We start from the raw sequence: 21,330 nt of genomic DNA on the forward strand, positions 1-21,330 counted from the left end.
TCTCCAGATATTTCTGTTTTTGTTTAATCCTAGAGCAGTGGTTATCAACCTTTTCAGTATCAAGGCACACTTATTCCACGGTACATCTATTTTTTTCCATTACATATTTGTGACATTGAACGTCTATATATGCATGGCTCTGGAGGTTTGTGAATGCACAGTTGACAGGAGCATTTGGTGTCAGGTGATGCTGCCTTCAGTAATAGACAGTAAGACTCCAGAGGAAAGCAGATGCATGACACTGAGGTAAACAGTGCAGTTTTCTGAACATTTTGAGGCATATTTCTTACATTGTTGTTGAAAACCACTGTCCTGAAGTTTTTTTAACAAGTGACTAGTGAGATAGATGATGCATTGGTTTTAATTTTTTAAAGACCTGTGAGTTAAAGTTTGGGGAGGTGACGGCCTAATGCTGTTGTCGCTGTATTTAATCAGAGACTCGGGTAATGTTCTGGGACCTGAATTCGAATTCCACCGCAGCAGCTTGTAGAATTTGAATTTTTAAAAGTCTGGAATTAAGAGTCTGATCAGGAATCCATTGTTGATTGTCAGAAAAACCCATTCACTAATGTCCTTCAGGGAGGGAAACTGCCATCCTTACCTGGTTTGGCCTACATGTGACTCCAGACCCAGAGGAATGTGGTTGATTCTCATTAGGAATGGGCAATAAATGCTGACTTAGCCAGCAACACACTCATCCTGTGACTCCCTCTTCATAAGATTGCCAGATAGCAAATGTAATTATTCAAAAAGGAAAATCAGAAACTACAGGCTAGTTAGCTTAATGTCTGTTTCATGGAAAACGTTGGAAGCTATTATTACAGCAGTTACAGCAGGGCACTTGGATGTGTTGAAGGTAATCAGGTAGAGTTAACATGATTTTATGAAAGATTTTGTGAAAGAGAACTCTTTTGACCAAAGTATTGGTGTTTTTTGAGGGGAACTGGTGATGTTGTGTACTTAGATTTCCAAAAGATATTTGCTAACCTGCTATATCTAATGTTATTGCAGAAAATAAAAAGTAATGTATTAGGTGTGTACCATATGGCATGGACAAAAGATTGGCTGACCAACAGGGAGCAGAGGAGGCACAAATGGGTCTATTTCAGGCTGGGAAGATGTTAGGAGTGGTGTGTCACAGGAATTGCTGCTCAGCTCGTTACAACTTATATAAATGACTTGGCTGAGAGGATGGAATGCCAAACTTGCTGACGACCCAAAGATAAGTAGAAAAGTAAGTTGTGAAGAGGATGTAAGGATGCTACAAAAAGATATGGTTGTGTTAACTGAGTGGGCAAAGCTTTGGAAAATGAAGTTTAAATGTGTGAAATGTGAAATCGTCCGTTATAGTAGGAAGAATTGTAAAATCATTAAACAAATGGTAAGAGATTGCAAAGATCCGAGATGCAGAAGGGTTTTAGTGTCCTCCTGCATTAGTTGCAAAAGGTTAGTATGCAAGCATAGCGAGTAATTAAAAAAAGCTAATGGCATGTTATAGTTTATTACAAAGGAACTGAATACAAAAGTAGAGCGGTTATCTTTTAGTTATACAGGGTATGGGTGAGACCACAGCTGGATTACTGTTCAAACTATTCATCACCTAATTTAACATTGGATGAAAGTGCATTGCAGGCAGTTTTGAGAAGGCTTACCAGACTAACACCTGGAATGAGAGGGTTGTCTTGCGGGTATAGCTTGGACAGACTTGCTTTCGCTGGAGTTTAGAAGAGTAAGAATTGGCTTGATATAATCTAGGATCCTGGGCGGCACGGTGGCTCAGTGGTTAGCAGTGCTGCCTCACAGCACCAGGGTCCCAGGTTTGATTCCAGCCTTGGGCGACTGTCTGTGTGGAGCTTGCACATTCTCCCTGTGTCTGCGTGGGTTTCCTCCAAGTGCTCAGGTTCCTCCCACAGTCCAAAGATGTGCAGGTCAGGTGAATTGGCCATAGTGTTAGGTACATTAGTCAGAGGGAAATGAGTCTGGGTGGGTTACTCTTTGGAGGGTCGGTGTGGACTTGTTGGACCGAAGGGCCTGTTCCACATTGTAGGGAACCTAATCTAATCTAATCTGAGGACCCTTAATAGGATAGACATGGAGAGAGGGTGTTACCTCCTTCAGGAGAATCTAGAATAAGGGATTAGGTGTTGCCCATTTAAAGCAGATGAGATGAATTTTTTTGGAGGCAGGAGACTTTGGAAGTCTGTTAGTGAAAAGAGTGGAAGCAAAGTCCTTGATTAATTTTATGGCAGAGGTAGATACCCTCCTTGTGATAGGTCATTAGATTGTCAGGAATGCAGAATTGAGTATACAATCAAATCAGCCATGGTGGATCATGCTCGAAGGGCTGAAGGCCCACTCCTCTGAATTCACATGTTTGTACCAGTATGTCACCAGTCCTCAGCAGAGGCCTCACCTACATTCCCCTACGCTCTCGGATTAACGAGTTCAACACGTGGCGTGACATCGAACAATTCTTCTGCCGCCTTCGCCTCCGCGCCTACTACTTCATCCAGAATTCCCGCCCACCCTCTGACGACCCCTTCTCCCGCCTCCAACACACCCCATCCACCTGGACACCCCGTGCTGGCCTCTTACCCGCCCTCGATCTCTTCATAGCCAACTGCCGCCGCGACATTAACCGCCTCAACTTCTCCACCCCTCTCACCCACTCCTACCTCTCACCCTCGGAACTTGCAGCCCTCCACTCCCTCCGTTCCAACCCCAACCTCACTATCAAATCGGCAGACAAGGGAGGCGTGGTAGTAGTTTGGCTAAACGCCAGCTCATCGACACCTCCTCCTACTGCCCCCTTGACCATGACCCCATGTCCCACCACCAAACCATCATCTCCCAGACCATCCATAACCACATCACCTCAGGGGATCTCCCATCCACCGCCTCCAACCTCATAGTCCCACAACTCCGCACCGCCCGTTTCTACCTCCTGCCCAAAATCCACAAACCTGACTGTCCCGGCCGACCCATTGTCTCAGCCTGCTCCTGCCCCACCGAACTTATCTCTGCATACCTCGACATGGTCCTGTCCCCCTTAGTCCAAGAACTCCCCACCTACGTTCGGGACACCACCCACGCTCTCCACCTCCTCCATGATTTTCGCTTCCCTGGTCCCCAACACCTTATCTTCACCATGGACATCCACTCCCTGTACACCTCCATCCCCCATCACGAAGGACTCAAAGCCCTCCGCTTCTTCCTTTCCCGCCGTACCAACCAGTACCCTTCCACTGACACCCTCCTTCGACTGACTGAACTGGTCCTCGCCCTGAACAACTTCTCTTTCCAATCCTCTCACTTCCTCCAAACCAAAGGAGTAGCCATGGGCACCCGCATGGGCCCCAGGTATGCCTGCCTCTTCGTAGGATATGTGGAACAGTCCATCTTCCACAGCTACACTGGCACCACACCCCACCTTTTCCTCCGCTACATCGATGACTGTATCGGCGCTGCCTCGTGCTCCCACGAGGAGGTTGAACAGTTCATCCACTTTACCAACACCTTCCACCCCAACCTTAAATTCACCTGGACCAGCTCAGACTCCTCCCTCCCGTTCCTAGACCTTTCCATTTCTATCTTGGGCGACCGAATCAACACGAACATTTACTATAAACCGACCGACTCCCACAGCTACCTAGACTACACCTCCTCCCACCCTGCCCCCTGTAAAAACGCCATCCCATATTCCCAATTCCTTCGTCTCCGCCGCATCTACTCCCAGGAGGACCAATTCCAAAACCGTACAACCCAGATGACTTCCTTCTTCAAAGACCAAAATTTCCCCCAGATGTGGTCGACGATGCCCTCCACCATCTCTTCCACTTCCCGCTCCTCTACCCTTGAGCCCCACGGTCCTCACCTACCACCCCACCAACCTCCATGTACAGCGTATCATCCGTTGTCATTTCCCCCACCTCCAAATGGACCCCACCCCCAGGGATATATTCCCCTCCCCTCCCCTATCAGCGTTCTGAAAAGACCACTCCCTCTGTGACTCCCTCGTCCGGTCCACACCCCCCACCAACCCAACCTCCACTCCCGGCACCTTCCCTTGCAACCGGAAGAAATGCAAAACATGCGCCCACACCTCCCCCCTTACTTCCCTCCAAGGCCCCAAGGGATACTTCCATATCCGCCACAAATTCACCTGCACCTCTACACACATCATCTATTGCATCCGCTGCACCCGATGTGGCCTCCTCTATATTGGGGAGACATGCCGCCTACTTGCGGAATGTTTCAGAGAACACCTCTGGGACACCCGGACCAACCAACCTAACCACCCCGTGGCTCAACGCTTCAACTCCCCCTCCCACTCCACCAAGGACATGCAGGTCCTTGGACTCCTCCATTGCCAGACCATAGCAACACGACAGTTGGAGGAAGAATGCCTCATCTTCCGCCTAGGAACCCTCCAACCACAAGGGATGAACTCCGATTTCTCCACTTTCCTCATTTCCCCTCCCCCCCACCTTGTCTCAGTCAAATCCCTCGAACTCAGCACCGCCTTCCTAACCTGCAATCATCTTCCTGACCTCTCCGCCCCCACCCCCACTCGGGCCTATCGCCCTCACCTTGACCCCCTTCCACCTATCGCATTTCCAACCCCCCTTCCCCAAGTCCCTCCTCCCTACCTTTTATCTTAGCCTGCTGGACACACTTTCCTCATTCCTGAAGAAGGGCTTATGCCTGAAACGTCGATTCTCCTGTTCCTTGGATGCTGCCTGACCTGCTGCGCTTTTCCAGCAACACATTTTCAGCTCTGTACCAGTATGTCATTTGTATATCTTCACCTTTTTTATTTGTTTTGTGATCTGTTTGTAGGCTGACTTTGGTCCAGATATGTTTCTGTCTGATAAAGATCTTCAATCAACAATGAAACTTTTGCCTTCTTGGTCTGTAAGTAATCAATCAGTCATGGAGAAGAATTAGGCGCAGACTTTGTGCCAAAGTATTCAATTGAGGGCGGGGGAATTACAATGCTATTAGGCAGGAAATGTGGAGAATAAATTGGGCGCAGATATTCTCAGGAAATGCATGACAGAAGAATGGAGGTTGTTTAGGGAGCACTTGCTGCAAGTGGTGGAATTGTTTGTCCCACCGAGGCAAGGAAAGGATGGTAGGGCGAAGGAACCTTGGATGACAAGAGATGTGGAACATCTAATCAAGAGTAAGAAAGAAGCTTACTTAAGGTTGAGGAAGCAAACGTCAGACCGGGCTCTAGAGGGTTACAAGGTAGTCAGGAAATAACTGAATAATGGACTTAGGAGAGCTAGAGGGGGCATGAAAAAGCCTTGGTGGGTATGATTAAGGAAAACCCCAAGGCTTTCTACACCTACGTGAGAATGAGGGTAGGGGCTGATTAGGGATAGTGGAGGGAACTTGTGCCTGGAGTCCGAGGAGGTATCGTACTTTGCTTCAGTATTCACTAGTGAGGAGGGACCTTGGCGTTTGTGAGGACAGCGTGAAACAGGCTGATACGATTGAACAGGTTGATGTTTAGAAGGAGGATGTGCTGAAAATTTTGAAAAATATGAGGATAGATAAGTCCCCTGGGCAGATGGGTTATACCAAAGGTTATTACAGGAAGAGAGGAAAGAGATTGCTGCACCTTTGGTAATGATCTTTGCAACCTCACTGTCCACTGGAGTAGTACCAGATGATTAGATGGTGGCAAATGTTATTCTCTTGTTCAAGAAAGGGAATAGGGATAACCCTTAGAATTACAGACCAGTCAGTCTTAGTGGTGGGCAAATTATTGGAGACGATTCTGAGAGACAGGATTTATGATTATTTTGGAAAATAATAGCTTGATGAGAGATAGTCAGTATGACTTTGTGAGGGGCAGGTCACGCCTCACAAACCTTATTGAATTCTTTGAGTATGTGACAAAACACATTAAAGGTCGAGCAGTGGATGTAGTGTAAATGGATTTTAGCAAGGTGTTTGATAAGGTTCCCCATGTTAGGCTCATTCAGAAAGTGAGGAGGCATGGCACACAGGGAAATTTGGCTGTCTGGATATAGAATTGACTGGTCCATAGAAGACAGAGAGTAGTAGTAGATGGAAAGCATTTAGCCTGGACCTTGGTGACCAGTGATGTTCTGCAGGGATCTGTTCTGGGACCTATGCTCTCTTTGTGATTTTTGTTTATATAAGAGGAAGTGGAAGGTTGGGTTAGCAAGTCTGTGGATAACACAAAGGTTGGTGGAATTGTAGATAGTGTGGAGGGCTATTGTAGGTTGCAATAGGTCATTGACCAGATACAGAGCTGTGGCAAGTGGAGTTCAATCTAGAAAAGTGTGAAATTATTCACTTTGGAAGGTCAAATTTCAATGCGGAATACAGGGCTAAAGACAGGAATCCTGGCAGTGTGGAGCAACAGAGGGATCTTGGGGTCCATGTTCATAGATCCCTCAGAGTTGCCACCTAAGTTGATAGGGTTTAAGAAGGCGTATAGTGTGTTGACCTTCGTTAGCAGGGGAATTGAGTCTAAGAGCTGCGAGGTTATGCTGTAGCTCTATAAAGCCTTGGTTAGACCACACTTGGAATATTGTTCAGTTCTGGTTGCCACATTATAGAAAGAATGTGGAAGCTTTAGAGAGGGTGCAGAGGATATTTACCAAGATGCTGCCAGGACTGGGGGGCATGTCTTGAAGGGTTGAGGGAACTAGGGTTTTGCTCATTGGAGCAAAGAAGGATGAGAGGTCACTTGATAAAGGTGTACAAGATGATGATGAGAGACATAGATAGAGTGAATAGCCAGAGACTTTTTTCCCAGGCCAGAAATAGCTGTCACGAGGGGGCATAATTTTAAGGTGATTTGGAGAAAGGTTTAGAGGAGATGTCAGAGGTAGGTTCTGTCCACAGAGTGGTGGGTGCATGGAATGCACTACCAGCGGTGGTGGTAGAGTCAGATACATTAGGGACATTTCAGTGACTCTTTGATAGGCACATTGGAGATAGTAAAATGAAGGGTATGTAGGTTAGTTTGACCTTAGAGTAGGATAAAAGCTCAGCACAACATCGAGGGCCAGAGGGCCTGTACTGTGCTGCTCTATGTTCTAATCAGAATGAACTCAATGTGAAACAAAGGCTGCAAATTTTTGCTGTATACTGGACATTTGCATTTACTTTGTCATAGTATAACTATGGCAGTACTTCTGATGAAATCCCTTTCCAGAAATCTGTGAGAATAATGTTTACAAAGCACTGAGTTTCAGGAGTAACAACATTCAATTCTCCCCTGCAGTGGTGGGGAGGGGGGCACTTTCATAGTCAATAGGAACATAAACTCAGGACAGTTGAATGATTGACAACAACAGGAACAGTTGTTGAGATAGTCCATGACACAATAGCTCTTGCAAGGGAGTTTCAAGGCCAACCTGTAAAAGTGAAATTTAGTAAGAGGTTATGACCTACCATATCATTAATGCCTGGAACGAGTTGCTGAGAAATCCGTGGGATCTGTCTTTGATTGTATTTGCGATTTGATGCTTGCTATAGGGTGTTTAATCACAGTATATTACTCATGTTTACCAGATGTTACTACTGGGTGTTAGAACTAAGATGAATTGTAGATAAGATAAAATATTGTAGATTGTATTGCTATTCTGAACCCAGAACTATGATGTGGAGTGCTGGTGTTGAAGTGGGGTTGACAAAGTTAAAAATCACTTAACAACAACAACAGCACCAGGTTTTCATCCAGTGGGTTTATTTGAAAGTACAAACTTTTGGCCTCAACCAGGACCTTGAGTTCATTCACACTACAGGTGACTCCACTGCACTATGCACCCTCCCTCACACTCATATGCATACACACACTCACGCAGATCCACACACTCACTCAGGCCATCTCTCGTACACAAGCTCTATCTCATATGCTCACACATACACCCCCTACGCTAACACCCACACAGACACCCTTTCACAGACTTATACCCCATTACACTCTCTCACAGGCACACTCTCTCACAGTCACTCACATCCCCACATGCACACACTCACTCGGTCTCCCCTGCATGCACAGAAGTTTGGGGGGTGAAATTTCCTGCAGAACTACATTTTATTTTGCTCAAAAACTGCATAAACCAATGTAAGATTCTGTAAGTCCCACTTTAGAAATAGAATCAGTCTGACTTAACATTGGGACACAGATAGACTTTAACTTCACACCTTCAGTGTATTATCTGAGTTGAGATGGCTCCTGTTGTTACAAGCTATCTTGAGAATGTAGCTTTTTAAAAAAAAATGTTCTGGGATTTACATATGAAGGAGCCAAAACCAAAATGATCATTCTAAAAGATGAAAGACTCCAGCTAAATTTGTTTAATATTACATTCCATGACACTGCAATCCTATTGCTATAAAGTCTGTGTCTTTTATGATTCTGCTCCACAACCACCTGAGGAAGAAGAGCTTCGAAAGCTCGAGCTTCCAAATAAACCTGGTGGACTATAAACCTGGTGTGTGATTTTAAACTTTTGGACACTGCTCCTTTGTCAGGTGGTTGTGGCACTAGTGAGCTCGTAGGGCAGAATCATAGGACACAGAATTTATAGTAAAAGATCAAAATCTTATAAAACTGATGCGATATATTGAACAAAGCTACATTGCTGCTAAGTCTTTAATCACTTAGAATGGGGATGCAGGTTTTGATTGATTAATATGTAAATCCCAGAACTTCTTTCAAGTAACAGTCTGGAGATAACCTAAGGTTTTATCAGTATTTTTTAAAAAAGTGACATCTCAGCTCCGATAATGCATAAAGGTGTGAGATTAGAGTCTGCATGTATCCCAGCTAGGATTGTTGTTTGTTCAAATGGTGGAATCTTGCAGTTTTATTTGTTTAGTTTTTAAAAAAACACAAAGGTTACAGATCTCTCATCAGAATGTGACATTATTTGCTCATCATATCTGTGCTCACAACATAAAGCTGCTGATCTAGTCATGTTCCTAACATACTAAATTAAAAATAAGTTAGAATAAAACATATATGCATGTCTTCAATTACACAGCAATTTGTTTACTCTGTTCAGTGGTGAAATATTCAAACTTGTGACATCAAAGTGAATGTCCTTTCTCGTCTGGCATCCATGCATATGTGCTTCCCACGTTGCTGAATCAGAGATTGAAACTCTGGACTCGCACCCCCGTCTCAAACAGAACACTGGTGTCTCCTGTCCTCTGTAGGGTTTCTGGTTTGCAATCAGTAATTTGCTGATTTTTTTTAGGTGGTTCGAATCACTCCCAGATCCATGGTTCTGACAATGGACTTATTTAGGGAATGTGAAATGAGGAAGGCAGTAGACAGGTGTTTCATAGCAAAAGAATCTGTGTTTATTTAACTACGAAGTACAAGAAATAAAAAAAGGCAAATGCCTTTTTGACACAATTATACAGAGGACAGTAATTAAATACAGTATCAAATTAAACACAGGTTAAAACACTAGTCAAAGCTAAACAGTTTTAGTCACAGACATTTTCTTCGGGCCCCTTACTGTTAGGGTTCCTGTATTATCAGGTGAAAGTGAGGACTGCAGATTAGAATTGAGAGTGTGGTGCTGGAAAAGCGCAGCAGGTCAGGCAGCATCTGAGGAGCAGGAGAATCAACGTTTCGGGCATGAGCCCTTCATCAGAGTTTGGGTTGGATATCTGGTCTATGTGGTTCAGCACTTTGTGACCCTTAAGCCACTGGTCATTATACGTTTTTATGAATTCAAATCTGTTAGTAAACTTTCAGCATGAGCTGTCTTCTGTTCTGAAAAAGATATGTTTTATTTTAACCTCTAGCATCCATATATCTACCCTGTAACCTTTGCCACAGCGAGTGACTCATCAGCACTTGTAATTCGAATGTATAATGAGAAAGGAACGTTAAGAGATTATATCTGCAAGGTATGCCGCATTAAACAGCATATTACTGTTTTATAGTTTCAATGATCTTTCCTGGCAGTATTTCTAAACATGATTTGAATTTTGACTTTCACATACCAACAAAGAATAGGGTATCAACTTTACAGCGCACTGGCACAGTTTTGTTTGTCCAGAAAATTCTACTCAAGTTAAATTTTAAATTGCACTTTGAACAAGGCTAATCAGTAACTGACCTGCTGTGGACCTGGAACTTTCATTCCAGAACTTTTATGGAATTGAAAATACAGTCCACTTACTCTCTGGAGAGCCATCTTCAGGTTGTACTGTTAGGTTGTTCAGGACATCTTTGAAAATAAGAAATGGTTGCTGAAAATTTAGTGTAAGAAGAATTATGTAAGTAAGTAGCTGTTCAAAGTTGAGGGCATATTGTTGAGCTTTCTGATTATCATTTCCATATCGTAGTTGATTTGGATTCTGTTTTGAGCAGTTCTATGCATGCATTGTCTGCTGGCAAAAGTGTGAAGTGGAGATTCAGTCAAATTAGTAAAAGTCCTGCAGTTTTCTAAACGTTAGTGGTTGATTTATAGCAGATGGTTATTTCCATATTGTTCAAATAATATAATTGAATGTTCTGAAGCATGGACGTTATACAATCTTGTAAATGGCTAAATAAATGTATTTTTTATTCATTTACTGAGGTGCAAATATCTATAGGATTTTAAATATGTGTGAATTTGAAATATAGTTTTGTATCTTACATCCTGCTAGGGTTACAAAGAATATCAACTGTTTGACTGTTCATGGCAGATCAGCCGGTCAGTTGCTGTCTTGTTAAGAATAGTGCCAGTTGCAAATCAGTAATACATCAGTTATTTGGTTCACTTACAGAATATTCCAAAATATGATATTTAAGCACCAACACCAAGAAACCAATTATGCTAAAAGTAGTTGTTTATTTTGCATGAAGGCGAAGCCAAAAGATCCTTTTATGAAGAAATACTGCAACCCTAAGAAAATCCAGGGGCTTGATCTTCAACAAATAAAAACTTTTGGGAGACAAATACTTGAGGTAAATTGACTTTGCTGTTACCCTCTCTATCAAATTGTTGTTTAGTAACTCTATTTAATATTCATTTAAAGAGAATTCTTCTTGACTTTTGTGACTTTTCTTGTTCAATTTAAGTGTTTAATTTGATTTAAATTTCAGGTGTTGAAGTTTCTTCACGAGAAAAAAATTCCATATGGACATCTTCATCCTTCGAATGTGATGCTTGATGGAGATACGTGTAAATTACTGGATTTAGAAAACTCATTACTAGGATTGCCCAGCTACTATAGAGCTTACTATACACAGTCCAGAAAAATCAATGTAAATAATGTTTCTTTCATTTAAGGCTGTTATCTTTCACTTGCTCTCATATCACACTGTTGGTTTATATCCTAATTACTTCCCTTGCAGTTGAAATGATATGATGACATGCACAGTGCTGCTTACATTATCTAAAAAAGACAACTTATACGAAGCAATTAGCTTTGTAAGACAAAATATCTGAAGATAAAATCCTTTATCTAGCAGCCCATGTTTAGCATCATTTGATTCAGTCATGTCAGATGAAATTGAATCCAGTTAAGACTGGAATTAAAGGGTTTCTTTTAAACACTGCTGTCTATGAAACAGTTACTATTTTGCAGAATAGAAATTGGACTAAATTTAAAATTGTTCATAATAGGTTAAATCTAAAAATACTGATTTGTTGCTTGTACGAAAAAGACTGGATCCTTTTGATTTACAAACCAACTCTCACTAACTAAGGCTAGTTAACTGAGGCTGATTTGGATAGGTTCTGTTCCCTCCAGATAATATTGGGTAAAATTCAACTGTTATCCACCATGAAAACCTGGTGTGGTGTAATAGCTGGTTGATTCGTTACCACCCTTTCCCCGTTTTTATCAAGGCGGAATTTTGCACTCCTTAATGTGTCACATTGAATATCCGTTGCAAATTATTTTAGTTGTTTTACTGTTTAGTTTGAAGAAGAGCATTGGTGGTTAGGGTCTTGAGAAGGGAAGAGGTATGGAGTTGCTTTTCTACAAGTTAAGGACAAAGTGGAAATAGGGTTGAGTCAAGTGTGATATCTCTTTCTTATTATATCACAAAGTTATGTAGATTTGGTGACTGGGCAAAGATATGGCAAAAGGAGTATAATGTGAGAAAATGTGAAATTGTTCATTTTGGTAGGAAGAAGAGAAAAAGCATATGATCTAAATGGTGAGAGATTGCAGAAGAATTTAGGGATCCTAGTACATAAATCGCAAAAGATTAGTATGCAGGTACAGGAAGTAATTAAGAAAGCTAATAGAATGCTTTAGTTTACCACGGGAATTGAATACCAAAGTGGAAAAGATTTTTTGTTTGGTTAGATAAGGCATTGTCCGATGTCTGGAGTACTATGTATAATATTGGTCTCCTTATTTAAGGAAGGCTGTGCACGTATTAGAAGCAGTTCAGAAAAGTTTTGAGAGTAAAATGTTGAATGGATGGGCTGTCTTATAAGAAAATGTTGGCCTGCTCGGCTTGTATCTGTTTGGGTTTAGAATAAGAAGAAACTTTATTGAAGCATAAGATCCTGAGAAATTTTGACAGGATGGATGTGGAGAGGATGTTTTCTCTTGTGGAAGAATGTAGAACAAAAGGTCACTGTTTAAAGTCAGTGGTTCCTCATTGAAGACAGTTGAAAATTTTATTTCTGTGAGGGTCGAGTCTTTGGAACACTCTTCCTCCAAAAGGTGGGGGAAACAGAGTCTTTGAATTTAATTAAGCCAGAAGTGGATAGATCCTTTAAAAACAAGGAGTGAAAGGCTAGTGGGAGTAAGCAGGCGTGTGAAGAACATCGGATCAACTGTGAGCCTTGTTACAACATGGGGACACACTGTCGAAACAAATCAGCCCTTCTACTCTGCACTTGCAGTACAGTAAAATTAAAACCATTGAAGACACCCATTATTTATTTCAAGCATAGTAATCTAATTAATGTCCATATTTTAAATGTAAAACATTTGTTTTCAACCCCCAGTTACACAAAAGAGGGACAAACACACACAGGTATGGGCTAAATTAAAGAAAATAACATAACTGGCCAGCTTACCTAAATGGTTTTCATGTTATGTTGTTTTGCAGTCATAGATGTGGACTACTTTTTGCTCTTCTGGAGATGCTGATCAGGGTCACCTCAGTTCACTCAGTCACAGACACTTCTAACTCAGCTTTCTACTGTTTGTGCTTCCAAAGGCTGGTGAGGGAGGTTTCAAATCTTCATGCTGTGTCATCAGCCAAACCCTTCTCCCAGATAAAACCGTTGAAAAGAACAACTCCAGCTCTGGTTTCACCCTAACAGATTCACCTTCTTTTCCTGAAACCCCAATTACCATTCAACATCTGCCATCTGTTTGAATGAAGGGTCTCGTTCAGACTTGCTGGAATCAAATCCAATTACTAGCCAGCTTTTGCTTTCAATTTAAACACAATGCTCTTCCTAGGCTCGCTGTATCTGTAGGAACACTTTTAATCCAGCATCAACATCCAATTAATCATCAGGCCTGGCCTCTCAACAAACAAAAACTTGTTTGCTCTGTTGATTTCCTTTTACTGTAAGTTTTCCTAAAGTCCACAAATCATCTTCAGGTCACAATCCCAGTTCACAGTTCCAAAGCAAAATTGATAAAAGAATAAAAACAACAAAATATCAGTGAGGATTCTAACGGCTTATTGAATGGTAGCACAGCGGCTTACTCCTGCTCCTAATTCATTCATTTGTGTGTCTTTGGTTAAGATCACTTTGAAAGTTTAATTTAAAAAGACTGAATTTTAACATCAAAATATTTGATCTCTTTTAGCACTTCTAATATTTGTTCTGTATGTTTGTGTACTGTTAGACAACAGAAGCCATTGATGTTTATTCCTTTGGTCATTTGCTGTATGAAATTACATATGGAAGGCCGCCAGATTCTGTGCCAGTGGACAGCTTTCCATCTGTTCCCTCAACAGATATAGGTTAGAATTTTTAAAAGTCTTGTCTTTATTGATTGTCGCTGGTATGTATTAGTTGATGTAAGGGAAGATGATACAAAGGTACAATTCTGATTCTTTGAGTTCAATTATGCAGTGAATTTTTATAACTTTCAAACATTCCAATTGTAATTTCCACTCCCCAATCACTAGCTGATGTGTTTATATCTATAGGATGCACTGCAGTAATTTGCTAGGGCTACTTTTGTAATGTATCTCAGTCCTATAACCTCCATCATTTATAAGAAGGGTAGCAGACACATGTGAATCTGCTCTCTGGGTCATACATCATTCTGACTTGAGTATATGTTGCTAGGTATTACACTGTTGAGTAAACTTTGTTATTGTGTAGAATGCCAGATTTTTGCATATGTGGAATCTTGTGTTTTGTTTTTGAATGGGTACGGCACCTTGGACCTTTCCTCTAAATATTGCTCACATGGTGTAATTTGTGAACACAACTGAAAAAGATGCAGCTTTAGAATAGTTCGTATTTGTGTTCAGGCATAGTATATTGATTTTGCAATATTTAAAATTCTTAAAGCAGTGTTTTCTTTTTGGCAAGTTGCCTTAAATCGCACATATTTTGGATTTACTTTGGAGTAGGCAGCCGTTCTGAACTCCAAGTGTCTTAACTTCTGAATTTGTAGTTGGAGTTAGCTACAGATTTTAACAGCAGATTTTAAATGCTCTAACAATTTCAGAGAAATCATTATGACCCTGAAGTTTGGGGTTTTCAAAGATAATTAAATCAAATTTTCCTTCTCCCCTTTTTTTGTACATACAGTTCCTTTCCTAAACGATGTGATTTATTCAGGGATACAGTTCATGTATGTAACTCTGTACAGTGAATATCAGTAAGCTATGTAACTGTTATCAGAGGGTTAGATAGAGTGGACAGTGAGAGCCTTTTTTCCTCAGTTGGTGATGGCTACTACGAGGGGACATAGCTTTAAATTGAGGGGTGATAGACATAGGACAGATGTCAGAGGTAGTTTCTTTACTCAGAGTAGTAGGGGTGTGGAACAACCTGCTTGCGACAGTAGTAGACTCGCCAACTTTACAGACATTTAAATGGTGATTGGATAGGCATATGGACGAGAATAGAATAATGTAGGTTAGATGGGCTTCTGATGCAACATTGAGGGCCAAAGGGCCTGTACTGCGCTGTTATTTTCTCTTAAGATTCTATTTTTATCTTTTATTCACACATTCATGGCTGGAAAATCCTTAGCTGATGGTCACAGGAAGGCACTCAGCCTGGTAAAATTGATTATATCAGCCTTGCTACTACTCCAGTTGAGGTAGTTAATATAACTCTGCTCATGTTTTTTGATTTTTAAATCCAAGGATGATACAATAAATTTATTCACTGAACAATTGTTCAAGTGGGATTTAATGTTAGTGTTTATAATCTAATGAGATTGTTAGTTTAGTATTGGGTCAATTTGTGCAGGGGCATTATAAGTTAGAGTCTGCTGTTGGAACCACCTTGTGTCAGTTGATGGAACATGGTTTTGTGAACTCCAGATTAGATTTTTCTTGCCCAATACCTGCTTATACCCTTTTGAAGAGGATATGCATGTTTGTCATATTTGCCTCTCAAAGGTTTTTGGAGCTGAATTAAGAAAACAGCATTTGAAGAGAATGCCAGCGTAACTGTCATGGCTAAATGGTTTATTTCTGTACATTGTCTCTATGATTCTGTATTATTAGCTCCAAGCTACTGCATTGCCCATTTTTGTTGACTATTTCCAACTTGCTACTGTAGGTGAGGTATTCATTACATGTTTTACATTTTTCCAGTGCATATTTGCTAATCTTCTGTTTTTTTGGTTCATTTGATGAAACAAAATGCGGGCAAGAAGTAGGACGATGCATAAAAATGGAACCTGAGTTTTCTTTTCTTTACAGTATCTGTGTTGCAGTCTATCCTTTCTGCAGAAGCCTGGAAAACAAACATGCCAACAATTGCCCAGCTGTTGGAGACACCGTAAGTGAGAAAGCACTTAGCTTAGGTTTCTTGCTTTAGGAAATTTTCATAGCAATACAGCAACCATTTTTATCTTTCAGTGCATGATAAAATGAAAGTTATTTGGACACTGATTTATTTTATTACCTTATTTTGTAGATTTGTGTGTTGAATTGCCTGAATTTGTACCAGCCACATGTAAACCAGTTTGCGAATCTCCGCATAAAATGTGTGGTACTACTCTTGAAGCAAAATTCGCACTCTGAAAGTGACTTTGAGGTGTACTATCGAATCCATTATTGCAAAGGAATTTCTGGTCACCACTGCCTTCAGCCAACTGCCTGATCAATGTGTCCCTGGGCATCTGTTTGTGGCTTCCCTTAGACAGATGGGCCAATGGGCTGAGAAGTGGCAGATGGAGTTTAATTCAGTTAAATGCAAGGTGCTGCATTTTGGGAAAGCAAATCTTAACAGGACTTGTACACTTAATGGTAAGGTCATAGGAAGTGTTGCTGAACAAAGAGACCTTGGAGTGCAGGTTCATAGCTCCTTGAAAGTGGAGTCACAGGTAGATAGGATAGTGAAGAAGGCGTTTGGTATGCGTTCCTTTATTGGTCAGAGTATTGAGTATTGAGTACAGGAGTTGGGAGGTCATGTTGCGGCTGTACGGGACATTGGTTAGGCTACTGTTGGAATATTGCGTGCAATTCTGGTCTCCTTCCTATCGGAAAGATGTTGTGAAACTTGAAAGGATTCAGAAAAGGTTTACAAGGATGTTGCCAGGGTTGGAGGATCTGAGCTACAGGGAGAGGCTGAACAGGCTGGGGCTGTTTTCCCTGGAGCGTCGGAGGCTGAGGGGTGGCCTTTATAGGGGTTTACAAAATTATGAGGAGCATGGATAGGATAAGTATACAAAGTCTTTTCCCTGAAGTCGTGGAGTCCAGAACTAGAGGGCATAGGTTTAGGGTGAGAGGGGAAAGATATAAAAGAGACCTAAAGGGCAACTTTTTCACGCAGAGGGTGGTATGAGTATGGAATGAGCTGCCAGAGGATGTGGTGGAGGCTGGTACAATTGCATAGGAAGGGTTTGGAGGGATATGGGCTGGGTGCTGGCAGGTGGGGCTAGATTGGGTTGGGATATCTGGTCGGCATGGACGGGTTGGATCAAAGGCTCTGTTTCCATATGTACATCTCTATGACTCTATGTTGAGCCATGTGTCAATGTTGTTATCTGACAGAATTCAAAGGATTGCAATGTAGGACATTAACAAAATGAAGATCTCCACAGAATGAGGATATTAAAGCATGGATCTATCCTGTGTGTTTAAGCATTTTTTGAATGTTGTCCTTGGTCAATATATCGCTTGGATTGATTGCTAGTGGTTTCCACCAATGTTCCCTCTTTTGTTTTTGGAATGCATAGATTGTTTAAGTTTATGGCCCTTTTAAATTTCTTAGCACAATTGCAGACACCTGGTAACTTGGCGGTTGATTTGTCTTTGGTCTACACAAGAATTTTTATGTTGTTGTGCTGTTGCGTTGCTTGTGTGTGCATTGCTTCTATGAATAATGCATATGTTTTGTAAATCTCAGGAAGCTTCAGAGCAACACTTGTAATTTACAGAAAACTAGTTATACTGAACAGTAGGATGCAATTCATTTGAATTGATATTTGGTTTCCTTCAAGGGGAGGTGGTGGCATTATGGTAATGTCACTGAATTAGCAATCCAGAATCCCAGGCAGTGCTTTGTTTCGAATCCCACTAGACGATGAAATTAAAATTCTGTTAAAAATCTTGTTCACCTAATAGTCATGGTGGCTCAGTGTATCGCACTGCTGCCTTACAATGCCAGGGACCCAGATTCAATTCCACCCTCGTGTGACTGACTGTGTGGAGGGTGCATATTCACCCCATGCCTTGAGTGGCTTTCCTCCGTTTTCTCCCGCAGGTTAGATGGATTGGCCATGCTAAATTGCCCCATAGTGTCAGGGATGTGTAGGTAGGTGGGTTAGCCATGGGAAATGCAGGGTTATAGGGATAAGATAGTGGGGTGGGTCTGGGTGGAATGCTGTTTGCAGACTCGATGGGTTGAATGGCCTGATTCCACACTATGGTTCTATGATTCTATGATGATTCAAATAATTGTAATGGGAGATAAAAACAATTAGGGCATTTTCTCTACTTAATAATAACCTGTGCTATTTGCTTTTTTTTTTGGTTTTTAATGATATTTCTGTGGCAGAAGTGATTTAAACATGATGAAGGAATATTGGAATATTCTGTGCATTGAAATTGGTTACTGTGCTGTGTGTTGAACTTGTGATCTTCCTATTTTAGCAGTGTTTCATAGTCAGTGCACTTCAGCATTGTGTAATCTGTCCTTTATCATCGTTTCAAGGACCTATTGAGTTCTGACATTAATTGAAAATGCACACAAAGTAGTGTGTGTTTGTGGCTAATAATATCAGAGTGGACACAGAGCACCGAAAGTAGTGAAAAAGCGGCTGATTAGGCACTGCTATGAGTGAGAGGTCAGAGAAAAAACGTATTTTACTGAGAGGGTATGATCCCTCTCCTAGAATTAGCTAGTTTTCTAACAGTGGGAAAACATCTTCATGATGAATATAGCTTCCAGAATCTTCAGGTTGTCATGGATATGAGAAGGAAAATAACGTCTTTGTTGTTTACAGATTTGCATAAAGGATTACGATTTCTGTTCAGCACTTGCATAAATAAGCATGAATAAAAATGATCCAAGCCACTCCTGTTTTGCTGTACATACGGTAAAATATGAAGGCTTTATAACCATGGAATGCTTCAAATATGAATTTCTGTGGGTACAAATGAAGCAATGACATATGCATTATTTGGGCGTTGTCAGAAGGTTATTTCATGTCCTAGATGAATGTTGGAGGTTGCTGTGTGTATGGGCATGCACGTTGTTATTTACAGATTACAGTGATAATGTTGCATCACTGTCCTCACAGAAGCTATGCTGTAATAATGTAGTTGGCATAAGAAACAGCTATACATTTTGCCAACAGAAATCATCTTGCTTCAAGTAAGAGGTAAACACAGATTTGTCTCAATAGAATTAGAATTAGATTTTATTGTCATGTGTGCTCAAGTACAGAAGTACAGTGAAAAGTGCACAAAGTCGCCATTCCTGGTGCCATCTTAGTTCGAAAGGTACAAAATCATAAATATAAAGTAGAAAACCATGAAATAAGTTAAAAGTTCAATATTGCAGCCCTCCTTAAGTGCATAAAGGATTATATGGGCCTGGATCTGGACTCTTCCACCGCCATGCAAAAACCAACGCCAACACCAGGACAAGCCAGTCAGCCAGCTGGAGTCACAACTCTTTGATGCCACATTGTCTCGACCAACGAAGTCACCGCCACAAGTCTGAGCTGGGCCGATCTCGGCAGTGCAGCCACTATTGAGGACTCTGGGCCCAAACTCATCTCTCTGGGGACACCTTCTCGCTTCCCTCCTCCACCACTGCTACCAAGAACACAAACCCACTCCCTTCTTCACTGCTACCACCAGGAGCGCACATTCCACTTCCTCTGCCATCATTGCCGGGAAGAAATCTTACATCAGATGCACTGAAGCTGCCAAACACTCTGCAGAAAATAAGAAAGTTGAAGTAAGAAAAAACAAAGAAAGAAGATGGAAAAAAGTAAACATAGACGGCACAAACTCCAGACAGGAACCCACACATTGTGTTGCTACTGCCTAATATGATGATATTGTGGGATTTTCAGTTGCCATTAACAAAACAATTAGATATTTTTGTAGAAAAATACTTATGCATTTAATGCAAGACTCAAGTGACTCATTGAGAGAAATTCGTGTTGGATTCTGGGGAAGCTAGCAGACTGATAAAATTGTTTTGACTCTGATGTTTCATTGGCTAAATGGACCCAATGGAGTAAGATATCTGCCATCTCTACATGAGATTTACACACAGCAAACTGACTGAAATAATAGATATACTGATATGGAATGAGCCCTGGCATAGAGTTTGAGGCCCATTGTGACATCCATATCCACTAACAGTGTTTATAGGTGTTAGATATCGTTAATGTGGTCTCAATTTTTTGATCACTGTTTCCCAGACTATTGTTTAGCAGAATGGAAACTTTCAAGTATTTGAACATGTCTTGTCTGCGGAAACACAAACATTTTTCAAACTGGTATTTTTTTGCTTCATAACTAGAATATTGTAATGTTTTGGATTTTTGACAAGAATTTTGTGATCAATTATTTTTAGGTTCCTATCAACCGACATTTTTTTAAAGTCAGTGGTTCTGAATTAATTTCAGCAATAGAACCTCTTTTAAGTGAACTTCACTGAACCCGGCCCCATTTCATTTATCATATATAGTTTTCCATTTGAAGTGAAGAGTATTTTAATACATTTAGGAAGGCAGGTATTTATTTAGATATTTAGTGCTCAACATAGCAATCTCTGTGCTGCTTGTAACCCCTCCATGTGCATTTCCCAATTGATTGGAAAAGCTAAGCCACTGTTGTATGTGGTGGCTACAAGGCTCACACCAAGGCTACCTTTACTACCCACATCATCCACCATACAGCTGGATTCTCTAAGATTTTTGACAGTATTTTGCAAACTCTTGGAAGATCCCTATGGACTTCCAGACATCCATAAATTCTTGCTGGTGAACCATTCCTCTAAATTGAGCAATCATGACCAAGGTGTTTTAGAAATAAGTATAATGGTGCTTTATGTTTTCAAAGAAATAATTTTCAATTTTGTTTTCTTCAAATATTTGTATACTGCAGGTTTGTTTGGTCCTACTTGATGAGGAAGAGTAGCAATCCTTTAATGCAGAACTGTGGATAGAGCTGAGAAATACTAAGGGTAAAAAGACCCTCTTGGGAGTTATCTACAGGCCCCCAAACAGTAGTCTGGATGTCAGATGTAAGTTGAATCAGGAGTTGAAATTGGCCTGTCGCAAAGATGTTACTACAGTTGTTATGGGGGATTTCAATATGCAGGTAGACTGGGAGAATCAGGATGGTACTGGACCTCAAGAAAGAGACTTTGTGGAGTGCCTCAGAGATGGATTCTTAGAAGAGCTGGTGCTGGAGCCTGCCAGGGAGAAGGCAATTCTGGACCTGGTATTGTGCAACGAACCAGAATTGGGCAGGGACCTCGAAGTGAAGGAGCCATTGGGAAGTAGTGAGCATAATACAATAAACTTCAATCTGCAATTTGAGAGGGAGAGGGTACAATTGGAAGTTTCAATTTTTCAGATGAATAAAGGGAACTATGGAGCTATGAGGGAGGATCTGGCCAAAGTTGAATGGTGCAATACCTTAGCAGGGATGACAGTGGAGGAACAATGGCCGATATTTCTGTGTAT

General features: G+C 41.2%; 1 protein-coding gene across 4 annotated transcripts in view; it reads left to right on the forward strand.

Annotated features, from left to right (window-relative positions):
- Positions 1-21,330, forward strand: part of pxk (PX domain containing serine/threonine kinase) — a 65,302-nt gene that overhangs the window by 14,707 nt on the left and 29,265 nt on the right. For 3 of the 4 annotated variants that reach the window (XR_011962037.1, XM_072582401.1, XM_072582404.1), the window contains exons 7-12: positions 4,840-4,914; positions 9,811-9,915; positions 10,862-10,963; positions 11,102-11,263; positions 13,828-13,945; positions 15,875-15,953. Coding sequence is in view for 3 of the 4 variants with exons in the window: in XM_072582401.1 (XP_072438502.1) it covers positions 4,840-4,914; positions 9,811-9,915; positions 10,862-10,963; positions 11,102-11,263; positions 13,828-13,945; positions 15,875-15,953 (641 nt within the window). In the remaining variant the exon portion in view is untranslated. The remainder of the gene's footprint in view (positions 1-4,839; positions 4,915-9,810; positions 9,916-10,861; positions 10,964-11,101; positions 11,264-13,827; positions 13,946-15,874; positions 15,954-21,330) is intronic. The other variant, XM_072582402.1, reaches the window with a different exon arrangement.

The sequence above is a fragment of the Chiloscyllium punctatum genome, chromosome 12 (genome assembly GCF_047496795.1).
Source record: "Chiloscyllium punctatum isolate Juve2018m chromosome 12, sChiPun1.3, whole genome shotgun sequence".
Lineage (NCBI taxonomy): Eukaryota > Metazoa > Chordata > Chondrichthyes > Orectolobiformes > Hemiscylliidae > Chiloscyllium > Chiloscyllium punctatum.